This window comes from Poecilia reticulata, chromosome 14 (genome assembly GCF_904066995.2).
Source record: "Poecilia reticulata chromosome 14, P_reticulata-male-v2, whole genome shotgun sequence".
In the NCBI taxonomy this organism is placed as follows: domain Eukaryota; kingdom Metazoa; phylum Chordata; class Actinopteri; order Cyprinodontiformes; family Poeciliidae; genus Poecilia; species Poecilia reticulata.
In genome coordinates this window covers 12,746,419-12,764,623 of record NC_088843.1, presented here as the reverse complement: position 1 = coordinate 12,764,623, position 18,205 = coordinate 12,746,419, and the positions used below count along the sequence as shown (strand labels likewise).

General features: G+C 40.1%; 1 protein-coding gene and 1 long non-coding RNA gene across 9 annotated transcripts in view; one reads left to right on the top strand and one right to left on the bottom strand.

Moving 5' to 3' along the window:
• The window catches only part of msi2b (musashi RNA-binding protein 2b), a 305,034-nt gene that overhangs the window by 241,312 nt on the left and 45,517 nt on the right, over nucleotides 1–18,205 (top strand). For all 6 annotated transcript variants that reach the window (XM_081615802.1, XM_081615801.1, XM_081615800.1 and 3 more), the window contains exon 10: nucleotides 3,431–3,505. In XM_081615802.1, coding sequence (XP_081471928.1) covers nucleotides 3,431–3,505 — 75 coding nt within the window. The remainder of the gene's footprint in view (nucleotides 1–3,430; nucleotides 3,506–18,205) is intronic.
• Nucleotides 4,339–16,432, bottom strand: LOC145554910 (uncharacterized). Of its 3 annotated transcripts, XR_014090960.1 has the most exons (3): nucleotides 16,206–16,432; nucleotides 15,905–15,977; nucleotides 4,339–7,010 (listed from the first exon to the last, which is right to left on the bottom strand). It is a non-coding gene; the product is annotated as an uncharacterized LOC145554910 (long non-coding RNA). The 3 variants fall into 3 exon arrangements; XR_014090961.1 differs by having other exon boundaries at nucleotides 15,880–16,432; XR_014090959.1 differs by having other exon boundaries at nucleotides 15,905–16,432.

The window sequence follows — 18,205 nt, the reverse complement described above, 5'->3', positions numbered from 1 at the left end:
ATACTGCACCTTTAAGTACTGCACCTTTCCCAGTAGTTTAGTACAGAAAAAATCATCGGTAGCGGTAATGACTTTAGGAAAACAAATAAAGACTAACACACATTTCATAATCAGAGGGGTTAATTATGTTCATATTACCCTTGATGATGCTCCCATCCTCTGCGACTTTCCCGCTGGCTCACTAACTCACCCCTTCACTCCTCTCACATTTCTTGTTTTTCTTGTATCCGATGGCTGCTCCCTCACATCCTCTCCCAATATGTTGCCCACAGCTGCTTCTGTCTGAAAACTGTCCAGCTAATTAACTGGTTGGTCTGTGGTCGTAATAAGAATCATGACAGCAGATGAACAATGCATCTGCTGCTCTTAAATATTTCTAATGACACCAGTTCCTCTTTTGTCCTCGTTGGGATGCCCAGGGATTTCTCATCAGAGACTTTGGTTTACAGACAACACAGTCAAGTCACATTTGTCAACATTTTAAAGGTTTTATGCTCACTATCCGAGTCTGACCAAACAAATCATACGTTTTCGAATTGGTGACGCTTTCACTCAGAACAGATTTTAGTTAAATTATGCATTCACATATTGGGTGTGTTTTAGCGAATATGAAACGCTTAGAATTTTTGTGTGTCATTTAAAGTTTCCTCCAGATTTCACTTTAATCGGTGAACATTTGTCAGTCTACCTTGATTGTAATTGTAGTGGGATTTGCATTGTAATCATTACACATGGTATAAAAAAATACCTACGTAAAGTAAAAATACCAGCAACTCAGAGTTAACTCAGAATGTCCTCTGCCTCGTTTCCATCAAGCCAACTAAAATTTGTACATGTAGATATAAAACAAATAAAGGTTTTGAATCAGTGTTTTCTTCACTTCCACAACAGGCAAAAACTAAAAGCACCAGTGATATCTTTTAGATCCAAAAGACAGTTTCCATCTTGTTTTTAATTGATCATTTTTTCAATCCACAGATATCAAAATCCTGTTGAAGAAAATTTATCCATCCTTTTTTTGTTGTTGTTGCATTTTTTACTTTTAAAATTGTTGTTTTCAAAAACAGAAAAACAGAAACAAAATAGTTGTTCTTTAAAACCACATTTAAAACCATTAAAACTCATTGATGAACTGGACCAGTCGTGAATTTCAAGATCATTGCTGCTTTTTTTTTTCTTGATGGCCTTCTGCAGACACACACCTGAATGCTACAGACCAGTGGACAGTAAAAAAAAATTCCTACTTTTTCAGAGGTGGTCACACTTACTAATGATCAATTAAACCTTTGATTTAATCAAGCATTTTATTAGTTGCACCTGACTCTGACATTCCTTCTTAACGCCTGTAAAGAAAGCAGCATGGACACACTTTGCTTTTCATGCACTTCAAACACACTTTCTATATTGCCTTTTTTTTTTTTTTTTTTTTGCTAAGTAAAAATGACCTCATGAGGTTTATACTTCAGGATAGAATAAAAAAAGTAAAATATTGAAAAAGAAAACATATATGTTTTCTTTTTGTTTTTACGACAACGGTATTACTAGCATCACTGTGAAAAGGTCTGAACGCCGGTTATGATTTGGTAGGAGAGGTTATCTGGCATTATTTGACAAAAAGCTTTGACTTTATGATCATTGCATCCCCAGCTGTGTCTAGTCTGTTCTAAAAATAAAAAAAGTGTTTAAAAAGAATCCATTAAGTTGTTTTTGCCAAAGCCAGATGCTCTCATTCGATGTTTCTCTGAACAGATTGGCTTATGAACATAAAATAAGGCGCTAGTGACCCCGCTAACATTTATATCAGATCTGCCGGGGGGGAAAAAAACATTGTGTAATTTCATTTTAATTAATGGCACAACATTGACTCAACCAATAAAACTAAATTATATCTAAATGTTATGCTTTTAGGTGCTTTTATGTCTAAAAAAAATCTATCCATATTTAAAAATGAACCTTTCTGCAATGGTGAAGATAGAACATAAATGGGTGTCATCATTTCCAGGAGCCTGCTATAAAATGTTATTACATGGTGCTATAAAAATGCCTGAGTGCTTGTGGTTAACAAAAGACTGGAAATGAACTTGCCATTTAAAAAAGAAAAGGGTAGTCGTATTTGTACATTGGTTTCAAACCGTAGCGAATCTGACGCCAGCTCCCAATTACCAGCCTCTATAAAGATGTAAACCAAAAAAAAAAAACATGTATGAAGACGAGAATGCATAAGCAGAAAAACATCTCAACCTGTTCTGAAGGTTGTCGACTTAACGGGTGCATTTTTGACAGATTGTGTTGAATTTAAGCAGTTCGTAATGGTTGGATTTGAAATGATCATATTTTCCTCTCTTGAAAGAGAAGGGTAGGCTCCAGTTTTATAGCTATCCTTGTAAAATTTTACCGACTAAATGAATCACTGAGATCTCTGACAGCAGCCCCGAGACTTCAACCGAAGCAACAAAAGCAGCATGATCGTGATTAGAGGCTGACGCAGTTGTGAAAGACAACCAGTGATTGAGGGAGCTGCTTGTTGTTAAACTCTGCTTACAGAGAATGCTTTTCAGTCAACAAGGCTTTATTAGGTTTAAAGCACACAAATAAATCTCTCCTTGCTTATTGCTATTTTTCGAACAAGGGAAACGACTCTAGACTTTGTATTCAAGAGGTGTGACAGTCCCAAATGTGAGGCTCTGTTATTTCAGGCATGTTGTTGTTGTTGAAGGGTGATAAGAAAACTTCTTTTGCAGAGTTAAATGAATTTGAGGGCTCCGTCTAACTCGGATTCTCTAACACTATAAATTGTTTGCGTTATACTGGATGAGTGTCTTGCTAAAGTATTCGTTCTTCTACTTTTCTACGTTTTCGTCATGTCATTCTCAGAGTTCTTTATTGGGAGTTTATGTGATAAAATAACAACTTTAAAATGGAAGAAAAAGTTATAAAAATCTGATTGGTTTTATTCACCCCCTTTACTTTCAAGCCCATTAATAAACTCAGATTAAACTAATGACCTTTAGAAAACACCTAATTACTAAATACAGATCCCCTGTGTGTAATCTGATCTCGGTATAAATCTGTTCTGTGAAAGTTTCAAAAGATCGTTTGACACAATTAGTGAATCAAAAGACCAAAATCATCATGAACCAACCATCATGAAGACCAAAAAACTCTCCAGGCAGGTCAAGCTGTCGAGAACTTTAAAGCAGAATTAGATTTTAAAAGAATGTTCTGAATTTCTCATTGAACGCCGTTCAATCCAGCATCTGGAAATAGATGAAATATGGCACTTTTTGTAACACTCTGTGCAATGTATTATTTATTGTACTTATCTTCTCATGTCAACACACACTATAACAAAGTGTTTTTTGTAATTATTTGGTAACGTTTAGCTCTTTTCTTAACTTTTTTTTTTCCCCCATCTTTCTCCTCAACAAAGGTTACCCTAACATCGTGGCAACGTATGGCCGCGGATACACTGGATTTGCACCCAGCTACAGCTACCAGTTCCCCGGTGAGTCTCCTGAAATGTGTCTTGCACCTAATTTCTGTTTTGCACAATGAGATGCACACGTAGCCGTACGCTCACATTTGAATCTACGCTCACATTTGAATCTAGAGACATAAATCTTCATCAGTATACACGTCAGTCACCAAATCATCTGCAGGGTGTAAATGTGCTACGTGTCGAGTTTTCCCAACAAGGTTTTGAAAGCAGACTCGTGGCGAAGGAAATTGCTCAGACTTTTTTTTATCTCACACTTGAACACAACCATGGCCAAGCCTCTGAAATTGGTAAAAAAAAAAATAATTTTGTGTCTTTAAGAGGCCCAATGTATGCAAATTCCTCTGTGGAGAGGTGGAAAAGCCGAGCAGCTCTTTGTGTTGGCCGATTTTTTTAAATATGGACCTTTATAATGGAAAATAAAGTCATTTTCTGCATTAAAAGTGTTGACTCAGAGCGCCGGGCGCTTTAATGGAAGTCCAAATGGGAGGCGTGACGCCTGGAGGTGAGCAGCTGTACCTGCGTGCGTCTTTGGGGGGCTGCTGGCTCTGTGCTTTCCTCACTTAGACAGGCATCCTGTCAATTTCATGCTTTATTTAGGGAGCTTACACTTACTCTGTTTGCCATGCCAGACATCATTCCTGCCACTGATGAGACAGAATGGGAAATATCGCGTAGCAAGCTCAGATCTCTGTAATATTCTTTGTGAAATGGATTCAGAAATGGTAAGACAGGGGGTCCAGCTGTGACCACCTGCAGACGAGGCATATGTTGGTTTTTAGACTTGACCACGACGTTATTTGAAGGAACGGGAGAATACAAAATGTACAATAACGCAGGTCTGGAGTTTGGATGACAATCATTTATTTTGATCCCTAATTAATCTGACTTTGGAAATCATGTTAATTGGATCCTTAACCAACATGTTAGTTTCATTTTATCTCCTTGGAACTCATTGAGGACAAAAATGTCCACTTGCAGAGGTAACAAAAAAACAGTTGTAAAATTGGACCAAAATGTCCATTATGATGCCTGAAGGTCAATGAGATGAAGTGGCAGTGAGGAGTTTACATAAACTCAGCTTGTATATTAAAATCATATTAAATTAAGGATTTTAAAGATTTATTTAAGCTATTTATTTTTGTGGTGAACAATTTAACAACAAACAGTTTAATTATTCTAAAACATAACATTTTAGTCCCTATGTTTAAATTTCTTCTAAATGATCTGTAATCCAGAGATCATCACTAAACCTTGGATAAATGTCTCACTTGGTGTAACTGTTAGGAATATGGTGGTTAACTTCTGGCTTGCTATTTGGCTGCTCTTCTTATCATTATCTTATTATTATGACAGTAGAGTTCATTTAAAATAGTTGGTTCCCTATGATTTGGCTTTTAAGCACAGACTGTAAATTTAGGACAGGCTGGCATCAGAGGAATTACAGAAACTAAATTTCAGCCAGCTATGTCCATCCCAGAGCCAGCTTTCATGTGTGTTTGCCAGTACTGCTTCCAACTATCAGCCGTCTGACCCAAACCGTCGTCCTCAGAGGAAAGGATGTTGGTTAGAAGGATCAGTTTACCGTCACTGGTCAAAGACGTTCCAGGACACAAAATAAGCTGTCAGGATAGAAAAACTCTGAGCAGATTATTATTTTCCCCTTTTCAAAATGATTTAGAATGGTTAAAATGTTTTTGAAGTATATACTGTTTCTCAGCCCTGGATGGGTTCACCATTTTTGGTTGCAATCATATGGACTGTTTTGGATGAATTAATGCCAGATCTAAATGAGCAAAGGGCATTCAGTTTCCTCCAGGCGTCTATGGTGAGGAAAGCAGACTTTCTTTTTTTTTTTTCTTCAGTAATTTAACGTGGATGGATATTGTTTCTCCTCAAACAAGAATTCCCATTCCCAATTCTTTTCTTGATGTTGACTCTTGAATTCACAAGTTTTTGTTTGGTCTGGTCTGTCGTGATGACCGAGTTTTGTGTCCTTGTGTGACATTTGTTTAAACTCTGCAACGTCTGGGTTTTCTGTGTGGAGTAATTGCTTTTTGAGCCATCGGTGTAGGAAGCATCAGTAGTCTGTCCTTTCAGTTTACTACAAAGATGCTACAATCTAAGTGGTCCATTAAATAAAGTTAAGACTGTTGCTTTAGCTAAAACTTAAACAGTCACCGGTTGCAGCTTTAGCTTGTTTCCCCAGGTGTATCTGGGTCAGCGTTTAAAAAAAAAACGTACTCTGATTTTGTTTGTTGTATCATTCTGGAAAAACAATGCCACCACAATTACATCTTTTAAAAACCCTTAATTAACATGATATACACCTAGATGATGAGAGTAAATACACTTCTCAGTGGAACTGGATAAAACTGTTCCTTTAGGGGTTTTTATCAGTCCTTCCAGAAACATTTACATGAATTAGATCAGACTACAGAGAGGGAATAGAAACGGAAAGCAGTGCTAAGTATTTATTATGTATAAGTAGTAAAACATGGATTTTCAAAAATGTTGACTATTTTCACCAAATTAAGGGATATCACCTTCCCTGAGGCAGAATGTTTGATCCTATCCCCCGTTAAACTCAATTTAAAGAGTTTGATAAAGCTGTATGATTAAAACAGCCTCCTCGGGGCTCGCTCAACTCTTGACAGGTAATTGGAAATTTTAATGTATGAATCAAACTGCTTGTCTAAATTAAATAACCTCGGGCTAAATATTGACTAGTGTCCCACCTCGGGAAGATAGGAGAAAGCATCCTCAGTCTGAAGATGTGAATCTTTTTCTCACTGTACACAGCCTCTCTGAAACACTCCCGCTTATAAACAGCACCGAGGAAAAGTGCTCGACGTCCAAGAGGCATAAATTGTGGGCAGCCTTTCAGAGCATTCTGTGTTTTTTTTTTTCTTTACACCTAGTAAACCTCAGGGGCTCTCTGAGCGGGGGTGGGGGAGGTTAGACAATTGCTCAATTGTCAAGATAAAACAGTGATAAAACATTGATCAGTGATGAAACAGTGAATTAAGTAGAAAAACTCAATAAAACCTAAAGAGAGAAAGAGAAATCAAAGCTGACATCTCTGCTGCTGAAGCAAACAGTTCAAGTGTACAAAGCAGAAGGTAAAACTGAAGGAGACACACACAGAACCCGAGTCAAAGTCTCCAGTCATTATTTAAACTCAGCAGCTCATAAGAAGTTTATGGAACTGACATTTATGTCAAACATTGATCACAAAATGTATTTCCTATTGATTTTATGCAGTGTGTGTTTTTTATTTTTTCCAAGCAGTCCTGGGCATCATAAACATTCAGTGCAGTTAAGCTGTTTGCTTGCTGCGTCATCAATATAATGTAAACTGCTGATGTAAATCAGTTCAGATCAGCATGTCAGAAACTTGTTTGTGCAAGCAAGTAGATTCAGTCCATTTTCTCCACAAGGACATCTAGGCACCAGCAGATCAGAGGTTTCTGGTCCATTTCTGATCAATCTTTGACCATTTTCTCTTGTAAATCTGTAATATAAGCAGATATAGGATCAGCATTCAAACTTTAATGACATTCATGCTGTTACAATATGGTGTTAACACATTTATTTAAACAAAAACAAAAAATTGATCCTAGTGTTTTAGGGTTTTTCACCCCTGGTGGTCCAGTATAGTCAATTCGATTGGGGACCAAAATTGCTCTATTTTCAATTTGTGAGGTTCGCTTTCACACTGCACTTCATTAAGCAAACTAAACTGCTCAACTCTTTCCTATGGTGGTGCTGCACAGATGAAGGAAACAACACAAAAGTCTCTAAGACTGAGTGCAACTTCCTACTTTACAAAATGTAAACAAAAACGGAGTGGCGTCAGATTTTAGCGCTTGTAGGAATTCTCTTTTGTCTTTGCCATCACAAGCTATTTCTCCCTCTAGTGCTAGACTTGCCTGTTTGCATTGCTTTGGTATATTTCCTGCTTTGGAGTGGTGTCTTTTCTCTGCTTCTAGTTTCTTTCTGGATGGCTTGTGACAGCTTCTGCGTTTGTACTTTTAAGCACCAAACAGACACTAAAAACAGCTGCCTTGTAATATTCTCCACTTTGGAACCACTTGGGCTGGTAACCTGGTAGCGTTGTGCCTGATGCGTTTACAGTTTGGAAATGTCTCGCGTTAGCCAATCACCAATCAAGCTGGTGAAAACAGTGGCATTTACGTTACAGAGTATCTTCTTCATGAGACTATTATACAACAGAATGTCTTTAGTCAGAGGCATTCAGCGAACCGCCGTAAAACAGACTGCTACTGGAGATATTTCCTGCCCACAGCCATCAGCATCTACAGCAACTCTTTGAAGAAACTTGCCTTGTATCAGTTACAACATTTACTTTTCCCTCGTGTTTTCGAACTGAATTGAAGTAAGGCGTTGCCTAAAATTGCAGGATTAGCAGATGTAGGATTAGTTCACAGAGATTATATTCCTCATCTATGTGATGTGTTAATGTATCTTATGAAGCAATAGAAGATTAGAAATAAATGATCATCAGCCCTAGCGGATGTGTTCAAAGTGAACGTTTGGACCAAGACTTGACTTCTCTCCCGCAGCAGGACTCTCATGCATGCAGGAATCATAAAGGAGGTGTGATGTCTTCGTGACACATCGGCTGGTCACAACAAATAGCAATGCACAGCACACTGGCAGAATGAAGTGTCAGTAAAATATTTGCGGGTTTAGCAGCATACATAATGCATGAATGGCCTTGCCAGCATTTCATGCCATATCTTTTCAGGTTAATAAAAACTAAAAATAAAAATCAGGGTTATTCTTATAAAGCTTCAAATTATTTACATACTTTTTGAAAAAAAATATTCAAAATGCATATGTTTTAAGCATGTCTGCCTTCCCCCCCCACCCCCCCCCTTTGTTTTTTTTAGCTTTAATGCTGTGAATTGATAAAGACGAGAGAAAATGGAAAGTGTTTGACGGCGACAGCTTCTTCCGATTTTGTGCGGCGTTTTAAAATTCCGAGTTGTCTTTTATATGCACTGTTGCAAATTATGCACTGTTTACCTCGTGACTGCATAATTTCAGCCTAATGCGTGAACTTCACTTTGAATTGAAACTTAATTTCAGACATTACTGTCTGACGGATGTGTAGACAATCAAGAGAAACGGCAGTGTTTGCCGTTGCTGCGGAATAACAAACGGTAAGGGGCGTGTAGCAAATTAAGAGCATCGAGAACCCGAGTCTTTCTTTATTCATCAAACAGCTTCTTTAAGAATAGAAACTTGCTTGATTGTTATATTATGCGTAGGAAATCCCATTTCAGAAGCCTTGCACTGATTTCTTTTCGTTTGTTGATGATGTAATGTTATTTTTATGTATGCTTAACACTCGATACAGCCTTAAAGAAATCTGGAGTTTGTTATTGTTTGTCTCGACAGACTTGTAGTGTTGTATTATTACTGCATGCAGTTTAGAATATTTTAAGTCTGTTTTTTTATTATTATTATTATTATTATTATTATTATTATTATTATTATTATTATTGCTACATGATTATCCATTCATCCAGTTTTTGTATGTCTCAAATTTTAACCCTGATCAGAGTATAAACATGTATCATAAACTAATTAAGTTAAGTTATTATGCTTTTTTTTAAAGACCCAAAACAATAGAAATTCTCAAATTTGATTCTGGAAAAGAGTGAAATGTGACCATAAATATGTTCAAAAATGACGAGTGGTGAAGTGGGGACGAATCAAATTCAAACTGACTTGATAAATTTGGTCTTTAATCAGAAATAACTTCATTACTTCATGTACTTCATTTCTTATGCTTAAGAAGAAAAAAAAAGATGTTATTTACAGCATGTAACATGTTTTCCAAACCAGGGGATTAACTGTTCTCAGAGAGAGTAACTCCAGATTGCAGCTGCTTTGGAGAGATGTCCACATTAATCCAGGGATAAGATAAAAGTAACATTCACCACGAACGGCGTTGAACACAGCTCAGCGTTGCTGCCGGGGCAGGAATCAAAGTGTAAAAAAAATAAAAAATCAAATACACAGCAGCCACGCACACAGCTCAACTAAAATAATCAGACCCCGGAGCTGAAATTTATTTGACTTCAAAAAGCAAAACCTAAAATCAAAACTGTTATTGAATTAAATGGAGGTACAAAAGAGCCCGGCTTCCATTCTGTTGGGCTTTAAAGAGCAGCGCCACGCTAACGAACTCGATGTTAAGCAGTTGAAAAACCAGCTGGACGGAGAATAATTTCAGAAAGCTTTAGAAGCGGAGAGTTTCTGCCTTCCTGATTTAAATTAACGTCATCGCCTCCTGTTGCGTTGTCGGAGCTCGGAGATTTCTGCATCCTGTTTGGAGAGAACAAACCATTCTTAACTTAACATCATGTATATTTCCTCATATTAATATCATCCCGATGTTTTCTTTTTTTTTTATTCCATCTGGGCAGAAGATTACAAAGTACATTATGACCACCTGTGGAGAGCTGCGTCTGATTCTCATATCAGAGCGGTGGGATGCCATTTTGTTTCCAATTTGAGACCACAAAAAAAAAGCACAGCTGTGAGCACCGGTGGAAAACAGAGGGAGCTGGAGCTGACAAGGCATATGGGATATTACTGTACATTATTCTCATTTTTGTGCAGCGGTCTAATTAGCATTAGTTTGCTGATAAATGCGCCATTGTATTATTCAGCTGGCAGCGCCCAGAGGAGAGCGAGTGCTGTGTCTGAACCAGGTGTCTGCTTTGGAGGACTTCAGTTGATTAAAGGATTCGCGGTTACATCTGTAGAAATAAACTGTCTAATCCCAACGTTACAGTACACTCCACTGTTGTTTACTCGTCTTAGATTACCTTAGACTAAGACAGGATACGGCAAAAATTCCCCGGGTGTGCGGTGCATAATAAAAATGCAAATGCCAGGCAGAAAGTGTTTTTTTCTTCTTCTTCTTAGCAATAACTGCATAGTTAAGCGTATGCACAGAAAGTTTCTGTATAGTGTCTTCCCTCCCAGCTGTGGCAGCAAATATAGAAGAAGAAATATGAAGAGGTTTAAGAATGGCAGCGCACCCTATTGTGTGTACTCAATGCTGTATGCATGAATAAGTAGCTTGTCTGAGGGAAATGTAATTAAAAAGAAAATGTAGTGTGTATATGTGCATTATGCTCGTGAATAAGCTGTAGAAGTGAACATGAAAAGCAGCCATACACCCCTCATACATTCATATTGTGTTCCCCGCATTGTTAACCAGTCGTGTATCGGTTCCTTTCATTCCGCGCGCAGGAGTGCACAATTGAATGTGCACACACAGAAACGTCGCATTCATTCAAAGACTGAGAAAAGAGGCGACGGAAGAGGAACAGGGACTTTTCCGCCACTCCGACTTTTTTTTTTTTTTCTTTCCCTGCACCTCTCGATGCCTCTGCAACCGTGCCCTCTGAGCCTCCCCTGGCATAAATGACCATTATGGCTCCATTAGGGCTGCTGCTAGGAGGTCATTATGCCACTCTGAAAAAAAAAAAAACAGGGATGAAGACGTTAGTGGGGTCCCATAGGGGGGAGAAGGAAAGGAGAGAGCGAGTGAGTGAAAGACAAAACACTAAGTCATCTGGCTATTTCAGATGTCCTGACAGGCAAACAGCGACTCAAGTCCAGTGAGTCAGCTTCTTAAGTAGTAAGAGAAAGGAGGCTCAGATAATTAAGGACTGGAGAAGTCAGAGGTAAGAGCAGCAGGGTTAGTAGACACCTTAAGACTAAGGAGATACAAAAACATAAAAAAAATATATATACAGCTTTCTGGTTTGTTGCTTCATCTTTTTCATCCCGTCCTTGTATGACTTCCTCCTTATCTCCGTCAGACTTAGTTCCCTGGCAGATATGCTGAGTGGTGAAGAACAGTAGAAGGCTCCATCCTTCTATGTTCAGTATCTCCGTCTCGATCAACCAGCCATGCCTAAGACAGAACGGCACACTCCATCTTCCCCCCGGCTGACAGAAAAGGAGTTCTTTTGCTTCGTGAAAGCAAACAGGACCGAGCCCAGTAGGTGGTTCTGGTTTCCGCTGCTTCTTTTTTATGCTGAACGAGAAATTCGAACGGCCTGAGCTGGGTATTTATATCTTGTGGAAGGAAAAGGATGTTTTTTGGTTTTGTTTTTTTCAATTATATATTTTTTTTTTTACAACAAAAAATCTGAAAACATGTTGTGCGTTTGTATTCATCTCACTTGAGTTGATACTCCATCAGCTTAACACATCAAAACACTGAAATCTTTGCCTATTAAAAAAAAAAAAAAGAAATTGCTCAAACTCAATCTGATCGGTTAGAAAGTGGCTCTAATGTCGAGTCTGTTGCCGAAATATGACAGATTTTTCTTTCAGTGTTTATCTCCACCAATCATCCCATCACCTCTGACTTTTTGTGGAAAATTTTAAAAAAAAACTAATTTTGAAAGAAAATTATTCTTTTTCACTTCTTGAGTTGGTCTATCATACAAAATCAAAACAAAAAATACATTGAAATTAGATGCAACATGACTAAATGTGAAAACGTTGAAGGGGTACGAATATTTTATCGAGGTACTGAAACTTTTGACTCGATCCATTTTGCAATCCAGTGAAAGAAGTGAGGCAACACGTTTCTAGAGGGAAGAAAATCAGCCAGTTCAATGTCCGACCATTGAGAGACACAAATGGGCTCTATACAGCTGTAAATAATAGTGATAAGAAACCTGCTGACCTGTTAACCTTACTCTACCTGTCAGAGAGGAATGCCCTCTCAGCAGGTGGCATGCTGGGAAGGAGAAATGCTGACCTGTGCAATGAAGATGATAGTGGCTACTTCTGAAGGGTGAATGGACCCTATGAACAGGAGCAGAGCAAACCAAGCATTTAATAAATCCACCAGAGGTCACACCTGAGCACTGGCCTGAAATGCCACCTAGCCTCCTGGTGTTTAGCTACTGTCTGTGGCAAGGAGATAGAAATATATTGAGATAGATGATATCCCAGCGAGTCTTTGAACCACATTTGGAAGCTGAGGAGTGAGGAGGAAAGGTGGCTGTTTGGTGATACAGCTGCAAGAATGACGGAAGGGGAATCTGACGCTGTTTGCTCTCTGTTTTAGGGAAGTGTTTTTAAATCCAGTTAAAAGAGGAAAAGAAAGGTCATATTTAACAAAACAAAGATAGCTGCCGTCTAAACGTTTACCCGCCCTTATTCTATTTTTAAAAGTAAAAATCTTTCATAGATGTTTTGTCCTTCGTCTTGGCTATAGCTAATTACTTCCCAGGCGGATGCTAATGTGTGCTGGGACGCCACGCCGAGTCATTATCAGCAGATCTGACCCTCTGAATATTCAGACGCCTTATATTTTCCACTGACTACACATCTTGGCTGCGGACGGGGAGCAGGCGGAAAGAATCGCTGGCCTGAGGCTCAAATGGAGCTTACCTGGTGTCATGGCTACATGCAACATTGTCCTCCACGAGAAAGCGCTCGCTGTTTGGCTCCTGACGGCACTCGGGAGACGCGGTGCTCCGCCATCAGAACGGCTTTCTATTGATCTTGAGCAGCTCGGCAGATTGCTCCCCAGATCTCGTGACCATTTCTCTGCAAGCTGGGTGAGCTGTGACCCCAGCAAGTGGTCCCACAGGCCGGAGTGAGTGCTACAGGGCTGGAAGCAGATGGCCCTCCTGATGCCACACTGACTCACAGATTGGCTTTAATTGCCGATGCTGATCATTAGCCCGATGGGTCTGCGGAGGCCGGGCCACTCCGCGAGTCGCAGGCCTAAAAATAGGGCCCGATGACTGGAAGCGTGAGCTTACACACTCGGATGGCCGCGCAACAGTACATCTCGGACTCGCTCACTTGAAAGCGCAGAGACACAAAGGCGACACTTAAGGATCGCTTTTGAAGACGCGAAAAGCAGAGGGACTTTCTGTGCTTTCCTGGCCGCTTCTCTTGACAGTTTGCAGCCCGCGCACACACAAAGCGAATGCAGGCTCTCTGAGCTCCGCGGGGCCATGACGCCATTCCCAGCGGTGAGTGTTCACAGTTGACGTCAGTGGACAGCACTCTAGGTCGTGGCCTCTCTTCTTCTGTGGGCGCAGTCATAAATCCACCGTGCTGCAAGATCGGCTTTGTTCTCTATTAACTGCTCTGTTTTATGTACAGTGCCATGAAAGAAGAAAAGAAAAAGTTCTCCAACAGATTTTTTTCTGTTCTCTTTTTTTTTTTGTCACACTTGAATGCTTTTTTCCCTCACTGAGGTTTATATTAAAAGTTTTAATTAGTAAAACTCAACATCTTTTGAACACATCGTATTGTAAACTCTTTTTAAACATTTTAATAAACTGAAAAGACATCAACACAGAGTAAATCTTCTCGTAATCTTCCCCCACCTCCTCCCGTAAGTTCACCATCAAGCATAGATCTTTACTCTACAATTCCTACTTTGAAACCTGCTGTTTAATTTATCTATTAAATCAGTCCAGGATTCCACATTGGAGTACTTGGAGTTTGTAACATTGATTCTTGCTGAAGATATTTCAGAGATAAGCACTGTCTGTATATCGTCTGAGCCGATAAGTGAAGGCTATGCTGTGATGGGGGCTTCCATCTTTGAGCGGCGACTTTCTTCACTGCAGTTCGTCCAGCTAGCTGGTCCTCCTGACCCTCTCCGCCAAGTTCAGCTGTGAGTCATCATTTAACGAATGTATACAGAGTTCCAGGGGAAAAGCAACTACTGCCATTTTATAAATACAACATATTGCTTTGGTCCATAAATCCTGGATCTTTGGACAATCCCAGGCAGTGTGAATAAAAGAGACCAAAGTCCCCGGCGGGAAGAATGAGCAGAACGGATCTGGTTTAGCACTGATTTTGTGCCAAATGACTGGCATCAAATAAGCTCTGTGACAGAATATCATATGTTTATATGAGGATTAGGATTCTTTGAAGTTTTTTTTTCCCACACTTTAATCTTTTTGATCCTGAAGAAAATTTTTTACTAAACTCGATATATATAAAACGGTTCTCTACATAAAAGCTTCCCAGAACTCCCTGGATCCTGAAAAAGGAAAAAAAAAGATCCCCTGCTGGTTGTGCCATCCTGATGCTAATTATTACTCATTTGGACCAGTGCATGTGCTGCTGCATAACTCAAGTCTGTTTGCAACTAAGCTCACAAAATGATGATCTCACTTCAGGATTTGTGAATTGGAGCCCTGTGAATAAACTGAATTGAATCAAATTTTACACTGGCTTCATGTTGCTCAGAGAATGAACTTTAAAAAAACTACTTTAAAACAACAACAACAACAAAAAAGTTTATAAATCACTGAATGACATGGCACCAAAATAAAGATCTGTTGTCATTCTATCAACCTTCCAGACCAATCAGGTGTTCTGTTCCAATAATGCTCTGTATCCCCCAAAACCAGAACCAAACATGGAGAATCAGCATTCAGCTTCTACTCACCACAAATCTGGAACAAACTTCCAGAAAACTGCAAAGATGCTGAAACACTGAGTTCCTTTAAATCAAGGCTGAAGGGCCACCTGTTTAGATTTGAATTTGGTTAGTAGTAGTAAGTGGAACATTGATCAATATATTCATAGATTTGCTTGATGAATTTGGTGATGGCATCTGACAAACTTTAATGTTTATTGCATGTTTCATAATTTGATACTGCATTGTGTTTTTATGGTGTAAAGCACTTTGAACTGTCTTGTTACTGAAATGTTCTCTACAAATAAACTTGACTTATGACCTAGGAGTGATTTTTGCCAGTGTCTCCTGGGAATGTTCACCACTATTCCATGTTTCCTCAATTTGTGGATTGAAGCTCTCACTGTGGTTCACTTAGAAATATCCATGCGTTCTTGAAAGTCTTCAGATTGTGTTTTTTGAGATCTTGAGTAGATTTTATGTTGTCAGAGAGGTTCTAGTTAGGTTCCCGATAAAGATACAAGTCCGGCAATTTTCAGACCTGGGTGTAGCTTATGAAATTGAATGCAGCTTTCCAAAAAAATGTGGCTGGTAAAAGTTAATTTATGATTTAACAGTTCAAAAGCAAAAACAGAAGAAATCCGTGATGGATTCAACAAGCGCAGCAGCATTTAACCAGGATGTTTTGTACCACCACTGCCTTTCTTTTTTAACCCTTTTCTGCTCTAGTTAACTCTCTCTGTGCCGTGTGCGCCCAGTGTGGCATCTCTTGCTCTGCATGGACAGCTCCCAGGTCACATGCACATCCACGTGCATCACCTCTGTCGGTGGCTGTGTTTATGAAAAAGAAAGAAGAAAAAAAACTCCCTCTGCTGTCTTACACCGGCAGCACTGCACTGAGGTGAAAGAGGAAGCTCACCTCATTTACCCAGGTCTTAACTCACCCCGGGACGGCAGATACATCCTTGCACGCCGAGGCAGACGCTCTGTGGCCATGGAGACCCGCAGTCCTGGCTCCTGTGGCGGGGAAGATGAGCTGCTGTAAGAGGCAGAGTGGCAACACTAAAGCTCATTATGCCTCCGCTGCTGCACTGCTGGTCCAGAAATGAAACCCGAGCCGCCCTGCTACATACGCGGCTGCCACCTTTGGACACTGCTGGAGAGCAGCAGCAGCAGCAGAGGACAACATGTGTGTCTGTGGGACAGCGCTCTCTGTCTGCTGTCTGTTGTTTTGATGCCACCCACTGTTTGAGAGCTTCGAGCTCGGCGAGCCGGTCGCTTGCTGGGACTCCACACAGCTGCCCCCTCCATTCCTTCTATCCCTCCATCCTCCCCTCCTGCTGACTGTGCTAATAGCCCTCCAGTTGCTCGGCTCCGCTCTTTTTCCCAGCGGACTGACATATGGATTCATACACATCTACTCATAATCATGGTTTAAAGCCCTCTGCATCCCTCCGCTCGATGTGGAAAGATTGTTTGCAGCTCCAGTGATCAAGTGGAAGCCAGTGTTGCGGCGCTATTTTTGGGTCGGGCCACATTTTTACCCTGCCTGCCCCCTGGTATGTGGAGCAGTGCTAGATTGTGTAATGTAGAGCACAGAGCTGGCCGAAATAGAAGGAAATGTCTTAGTGCTTGGTTTGACATCGCATCTGCAAAGCTGTTTACTGCTCCGTCTCCTCCGAGTCTTACCAACATTGAATGTTTCTGTTAGCTTGTGTGTTTTAGAAAGCTCTGCGCCTCTTGAACGTTTCTCACTTACCAGCTGCAAACTTCATATTTTCTCGAATTTTGTGTCGCAGGCCAACAGAAAGTAGCAGATTTTGCTTAATTTTCCTTATAAATAAAAATCTAAAAAACTTGGCATGCTTTCATTTTAAGCCTAGTTTTTTCTGATACCCTGAAATAAAATCCGGTGTCACAATTTCCCTTTAGAAATCATGTAATTAGTAAACAGAATCCATTCCGATTTTCACTGCCTGTTCTGTGCTGGGTGTGATAGAGAATAATACTCTGGTCAGATGAGATCAAAGTGAAACTTTTTGACTACTCACTACTCAGTTTGTAGCTGCAGACTGATAAAACGTGAAAAGCTCAACTGTTTAACCTGCGCAGAGTTAGCTTGGAAGGTAAAATGACACTTTACGTACCCGCTTTCATTTGAAGAGACCTGAAATTACCCCCGTCATCTGTCTCGTCCTCTCCCGCCCCCACAACCAGCAGACAGACATTAAAATGCATAAAAAATTAAGGCTGTTTACTTGGACTCTAATGAGAGGAGGCTTAGGTAGTCTAGTTTAATTAGTATGATTGGCTCCACGGGGACCACCCGGGCAGGGGCATAACAACCGATTCACTCGGAGCTCACAGGACCGTTTCATTCTGTCTGAACGTCGCAAGCCGATGTCAGGGGAGATTGGACTGCGGAGATGTGTTACTTTCACTGAGCCCAGGTTGGAAGGCAGCACTGCAGTTAAATGCACTGAAGCAGACCATTACATAAGCGCCACTGCAAGGTCAGACATCTGTGTCCCCCTCACTGTCTGTCTCTTTCTGTTTAAGTCACAATCACGCAGCGTTGGTGTTAAGGCTCCTGCCACACTTTCAACAACCAGATGGCTGTAATTTTGCTTTGCTTTTGCTGTCTGTTCAGGCGTTCTCTTGCTGTTTCTTGCCTCTTATTGTTTCTCTCCTCTTTAAGTTTAACGTGTCCACGTGAGTGGCTGACGGCGACATTGGGGCCTGCGTGTTTGTATCAGTTCCCCAGCGTAGGAGCAGTTTCCTTTTATACTCAAGTGCATGGGAAGAAGTACAAAGAAGAGGTCGAAAGTGTGGCTGCACTTCAATAAAGAGTCTAGTTTGTCCTCTTTGATGCTATGCTGCAACACACTCGAGCTACAAAGAAGCGGCACGCTCGCCTCGGAGAGCGAAAGCAAAAGACGAAAAGGTTTTCTCGAACACAGCACATCATCGGAGCCGCAGAAACAACATCCGTGCTTTATTTGGTAAAAAACTTTGGTTGCATTAGGTGCTAAATACAAGGTGGTCAAGATGAATTTAAGATTTCATCACAATATTTTGTGTTATTTTGATAGCATCAAAAGTGACGATAAAAAAAGCAAATACTAGTCTTTGAAACCAGACCAATTTCAAAAGTCTTCAGGACAAACAAACAAAAGTGTGATTCTTACCACTAAACTGCCCACAGTAACTGCTTTTAATCATTTTCTCAAATGTATTGCTATTTA